This window comes from Pundamilia nyererei, unplaced genomic scaffold (genome assembly GCF_000239375.1).
Source record: "Pundamilia nyererei isolate P.nyererei 1_Seehausen unplaced genomic scaffold, PunNye1.0 scaffold00068, whole genome shotgun sequence".
Taxonomy (NCBI): Eukaryota; Metazoa; Chordata; class Actinopteri; order Cichliformes; family Cichlidae; genus Pundamilia; species Pundamilia nyererei.
This window is the reverse complement of record NW_005187469.1, coordinates 2281470-2287867: the sequence shown is the minus strand read 5'-3', so window position 1 is coordinate 2287867 and position 6398 is coordinate 2281470. Positions and strand designations below refer to the sequence as shown.

General features: G+C 38.6%; 1 protein-coding gene across 2 annotated transcripts in view; it reads right to left on the bottom strand.

Moving 5' to 3' along the window:
* LOC102209273 (phosphatidylinositol transfer protein cytoplasmic 1) overlaps positions 1–6398 on the bottom strand; it is a 72795-nt gene that overhangs the window by 9235 nt on the left and 57162 nt on the right. For both annotated transcript variants that reach the window (XM_005736297.2, XM_005736298.1), the window contains exons 3-5: positions 5197–5285; positions 2901–2908; positions 1425–1496 (exon numbers count right to left, since the gene is read on the bottom strand). In XM_005736297.2, the coding sequence (XP_005736354.1) occupies positions 1425–1496; positions 2901–2908; positions 5197–5285 (169 nt within the window). The remainder of the gene's footprint in view (positions 1–1424; positions 1497–2900; positions 2909–5196; positions 5286–6398) is intronic.

Here is a 6398-nt window from a genome sequence, read left to right as displayed (position 1 = left end):
ACATACATAACTCAGACTGGTTACTGTTTGTCATAAAAAATGCAAAGCCCCTTGTTTACTTGCCTTAAAGACGTTATACAAAGTAGCAAAGCTGTTTTATTCCATTACTAAATCTAAGTGCTAAATCTGCGTGTGTGTCCGTGTGTGTCCACAGGCATTTCAAATTGAAACCAGATATTTATCCGACACAACTGTGATTTCTCTTAGTTTTCATCCACAAAGTGCACTTGCTGAAGGCGATTTCTGCTCTTTAGATTTCATTTAAAAACTCTTTGGTCTATCACTTTGTCTTGTCAGATGAAGCAAGCATCAGTCTAACGTTTCATGCATGCATCAATGAGCACTGACAGTCTGGTCATTTCCGTCTTCCTGCTTTAAGGGTACAAGTGTGGTTTGTCTCAGACACAAACAAAGCACTTGAAGCACTAGGAACCATCTTCTACATATACATCGCAAAAACCACACATCATTTTAAAACTCGAGTGATCTTAACCTGCTTACCAGTAACCACAATACATTTAAAACTATCTGTATGTAGCACACCACTCCACGATTTCTTTTTCCTAATGTCTGAGCACTGGCAGCCTTTCATTTGATGATTAATACCCATATAAATGGGAATACAGAGAGTTAGCAATTCCAACAACCCAAATGAAATTAGGTGTCCAACAAGTGGAGCCGTTTTTTGGCAGACTCTTGAGGCTCATGCACTGTTGGCATTATTACATGATGGGATTGCACAGAAAGAGTCTTTGCTGCCAGATCTGCCTGGATAATTTTACTCATATAGCCTTTGTAGAGATCTTGTTTTTTATGTGCTATTTTATCTTAGACAGGGTTATCTTGCTTTACATATTTCTCTATGAGAAAGAGAGCAAACAGTCAGCAGTGTTACATTAAGCTGAAAGATTTGCGTGGGAGTGAGAGCCTGCCTGATTAACTGACTGGGCATATGGGCTGACAGCAGTATGGGTGTTCGCTGGGAAACCACAAACAGTGCATTTCACGATAAAGATAAAACTAAAAGTTTCATTTTCTACTTTGTTCCATTGCGCTGCTTATGGGTCATCAAAGTGCATATGCTACAGTATTTATATCAGAACAGAAAGCCCAGAAGTAACGGAACACAAGGCCATTACTAATAACACATCATGAGGTCAAATCAATATAACTTGTATAGCCCAAAATCACAAGTTTGCCTCAAAAACACTTTAAAATCTCTGCAGCATGGAAAACTATTTGCCTTTAGACCATCTGGAGGAGGAACACAGGAGGCGTCCATCTGCTTGCAGAGACATTCATGCAACAGACTGCAGATGTACAGAGCAGTCATACTATACTGTGTTCCACTCAGCATGTGACTAAAAGGAAACACCCAAACCACAGTTCAAAGCTCCTATCACACCTGCACACCATGTACTTACATTGTCATTGCATCCTTTGTTGTCCTCATATTTTGTCTCTATGTGGATGGAAAACTTGGGCAGGAACGAGCACTGTGGATTAAGAAAGAAAAAAGATGCTTAATCACTTGTAAAGACAAATTCATCAACTAATGTCCTTAACAGAAGCGGTGTTGCTTTTATTATTCTTCTGCATTCCAAAGCTGAGCAAAAATAGAAGCAACGAGCTTATGAAGTCTGTTCTTCATGAGGCTAACATATTCATACGTGCCTTGCTGTAACACCTCAAGTGCTTTTATGAGCACCGTGTCTGAGTTGGGAAGGTTTTTTCTCCATTTGTATGTTTATCACTGTATAGTTTAAAATGAGCTGTAGCAGTGCAGTACTTAAATCTCCCTGTCAAAAGTGACAAAAACCAAGACAATTTTGCTAGCCTGCTTAAAAACTCATTTTGCATGGGTGTATTTGCACTGACTCATACATAAGCACAGTACGCTCCCACACATGCACATAGACAATATCGAGCATTCCTTCGCTGTCACAACATTGTCCTCTTTCCCCGTTTATCCCCACACCCAAAAGTGTCGTGACTCACGCTACTGACATTTCTCCCTCTGCATAACAGAAGCCCTATAGCTAAGCCTAATCACATTCATATGTTTTAAATTATGTATCAAGGTTAATCATGGGTCACAGAGGCCGTTCTGATTATTGGGGAAAACTTAGTGCGTGTGTGTGTGTTTGTGTGTGTGGTTGCTATGTAAGTTGTTTTGATCATTGCAGAGACTAACAAACCCTTCTGACAGAACTCAGCTGCCACCACTGTACTGCGGCTACGCTGCATACAGCAGAAGACTGCATAATCAGTAATCGGAAAATTCTTTAATATGTAAATTCTGGCATTTTTCTACAATTTGACATGTTACAAGCAGTCAGATGTTTGAAATGAAAGACGAGCAGACACAATTTAGAGAAGGGATGTCAAAGTCATTTCACACTGTGGGCCGCATCACTTTGATCTTGAGTGGACCAGACTTCACGAGTAAAACTATGTAATAAATTGCTAAAGCTACTAAAAAAAGTGCTGAAATTTTTGTTAACTCCGGGAAAATGCTTCCCCCTGTGAACTCACTGTAAAATACAAACAAACAATCAAATTATTGTCATTGTTTATGTATTACTTATTTACTTTGGTCTAGTATGAATTTCAGTGGCAGGGAGAGGTCTAAATCAATAGGAAAAGGGAGAAATCTATGCAATTCTTCACAATTTCTAAAGCTCAAAGGGCCAGAGTTGAGTCTCTGCTGGGCCTATTATTAAGTACACAATACTTAATAATCAATTTTTCTATGTGCTATTAATTAAAAGAAATGGAGAAAAAAGATCTTTGTTTGAAATCTACCGGTGAGGTAAACATAAATGTTTGCCCCTTCTATGATATTCAATTACCTCCTAATATTTCCACAATAATATTCCACAATAATTGAGGATACTTACAGTGTATTCTTCAGAACAATGCATGAGGTGACATCGGGTCAAAGCCATGGGAGAACACAAAAGAAAGCAAAATCAGTTACACAACATCAAAGAATATAAGTGAAGGCTACAACATATAAAAAATGTCTGTCAAATATCTGAAAACCCAAATCATCCCTCCTCACTAGAATGTGTGTTTTCATTCCCTTTAATCTGTCCTCATCATCTTGTAACACCGCTTTTTAATGATCAGAATCATTAAAGCATCACAGAAATGTTCTGTTCTGGCCACTGTGCCTCTGATCTTTGGACTCCTGATTACTGCTTGCTCGTAATATTGGTAATATTGGCTTATTCCACCGCTGTGCTCAATGCGCATAAAAAGCACTGGCGGCTGTAAGCATGTAACTATATGCAGATTTAAACGTGGTCACGCGTGAATGAGTGACACGTTCATACTTTTTTACATAGTTTTGTGTTTTGCTACCAAACTGAAACACTGGCAACCAGAAAGCTGCAACGCTGTCACTGATGTAACATCCCATTCTGGTTGACCTTGAATGTTGCGTGGAGGCATTAATGGCACTCAGGAACTTACAATGTCTGCAGTTTGCTTTTTGACTGAAGATGCTGTCCCATGTAAATGCCTTCACCTTTTATAGAGTTTAAGATTGCACTTTATTGATCAACACTGAAAATCCTCCCTCATCTTTCATCTATGGCAGTCACCGACCTTTAACACTGAATTAGCATTTTGCTCAAGTTGCTATAAAAGCGCTTATTTCCAAAGTCACTGCATCCAGCTCATGATCACTGTGCCCAAATCTGCTATAAGCCTTAATGTGGTGAAACCTCCAAATGTCCTTCAGAGATTACATATGGAGCTGCTGGAATCTGACCATAAATTACGAGTTAGGTTGCATAGTAACTTTGATGGCTCTGACCACTTATTCGCTTTTTCTTACAGTGCTGTGCAAAAGTCTTGATCCAACTCTCATTTCTTTATATATTGTAAGGAAAATGGGAAATAGGTACAGTTGGCAGAGTTCAAAGAGAAAATCCACACAACCACACATGCATGGGATTAGGTTACGTAGGTATTCTAAATTGGCAATGAGTGTGAATGATTGCCCTGCGATAGAGCCACAGTGTGCCCCAGCTCTCACCATATGGCAGCTGGGATATGCCAGCACCTGATGAATGGAAGGTAAAAAGAGAGTTTCTACAATTCTAATTAGCTTGAAATGCGATATTTGGTATAACCACAGCACAGCCTGAACTCTCTTAGGTAGGTTTTCTTGTAATTTCTTTAAGTAGTCTTCAAAAAAAGTCCTCCTGGCTTCTTGACAGCCATTCAAATCTCTCCTTTGGATGTTTCTGCCTTTAGTTCTGTTTTCTGTTAAGTTGATCCCACACTGCTTCAATAATGTTGAGGTCCAGGCTAATTTCTTTGCCTCAAACTTCAACTTTTCAGGGGACTTTTTATGAATCTGTAACAAACCACTAACCTGCGATTTTAATGAAAGTCTCCTGGCTGCAGATTTTAACTGGCACTGCTGCCTCAGACTGTGTTACATCTACAGGGGTTCATATAATCTTTCACAACTAATTAACAGATCAAGTCATCCAAATCACGAATACTCAGAAAAATTGCTGCTTTAAACTTATACGCTGCATGAACATGTCTTTATTGGTCTTTCTGGAAAAAGAAGGCTTTTAAATATGCTGCTCCCTTTTTCTGGAATAATCCGCAGACGGACCTGAAACTGTTAGAGTTGGTTATGACGGATAAGTTTGAGTCCAATAAAAATTTAAGGCAAGAAATTATTTATGTGTTAATGCAAATGAATTGGATGTTTGTGTTCACCTGCACTGAATATCGGTTGTATTTGTTTCTTTACTTGTGTTACTTTTGCTGTAATTTCAGCTTTCTTTGGGCTCTCAGTGACTTTTACCTACATTAAAAAAAAGGATATATGCTTTTGCACAATCTATTAAAACTGTCCATTAAAGATTCACAATCTGGGACCAGATTTTATCTCCAAGCTTCTTAAACCTTTATATCTTCTTTTCACACTCCTCCAGTTCACTTAAAACATGCAGCCAAGTGTTTATAGTAGCTGGCGAGTCCTGAGAAGCTGACCTTTAAAAGAAATATTGTGCTTACAATCTGACTGTAGTTCTAGGCTTTAAACACAGAGTATTAAGAAGGCAAAAGTAGGCCTCCTTCAGTTACAACAGCTAACTCAATTCTTGATATAGCATGAGCTGTGAACAGCATGACATCCTGAGAAATACTTTTAGACGGTTTACTTACCGGTTATGGTGTAAGGGTAGTAGTTCCATGCCTTCTCTGTTACATAGAAGATTTTAGGAACCACTGCTCGAGCCCAGCTGGGTAATTTACTGCAGAGAGGCATTGAGAGAGACAAAGACAGATGTGGAGCGCAACTGTGAGCTTGTGTTAGTGAAGGAGGTTGAAAGATTGAAACTGCTTCCTTTGGCACAGCAATCATCAAAAACTTGTTTTACGCATGAAAGGAAAATGGACTCGCAGAATAAAACAGTTGAATAAAAGAGTGCTTCTGTAAAGCTTTGATTGAGGGGAGTACAAATGGCAGCTTAGGATTTTCAGCCACTCTAATGTAATAAATGAAACCAAAAGACCAACAAAAGAACATACGGACAAAAAAAAAAAGTTATAACAATTTATGCTGCTGATATAAATGTGGTCTATAAAGAAGCGCTCTCTCTTTTTTATATATATATACACACAGTTAAACACATTCATTCCAAGGATGGCTGAAGCAGTTGGGCTTTAAGGACCTAAAGGGACCAAAAGACACATTAATGGCAGCAATGAGGAAAAAACAAGTGGTGCCTTCCCTTTTTCTCGTGAGCTGTGCAGCAACATAATTTTACAACATAATAATTTTATTTCATGACATTTCAACAATTCAAATCCTCGACACTGACGGATAACTTATTCCGACTTGAAACATCTCACAGCTTTGTTTCACTAATGTATTAATCTGAGTTAATAAAGCTACTTCTGGCTTTCCCCCCTTTTTCACAAGGAATCAGCAGGATGCTTCTAATGCAGGTTAAATTATGTCAAGGTAGTGTCATACTTATCCCACAAACAAAATAGTCATATAAACTCTCAAAAATGTATTAAATATCGCACTATTTATCAGTTGTAGCGGCAGACATATGAGTTTTCTGAGCCTGAAAGCACTTTGTTGAAACTTTTAATCTCGGTATCATCCAGCATGAGGTCACTGTTTCAGTACTCTACCAATATGTGTATTCGGGAGACTTATTAATGCATGTCTGTGCTTGACATTCACTTTTCTTCGATTATGTACTTTGGAAAGCCGCCACATACTTTGAATGACATACTCTCCAAAACAGGACAAAAATGGCACTCCGTGAAATACGTGACTGCTGTGAATAAAAATTTGTGAATGCTGCCAGATATTCTCTCTCTCTTCCAACAAAGAGACTGACACCCCTCCT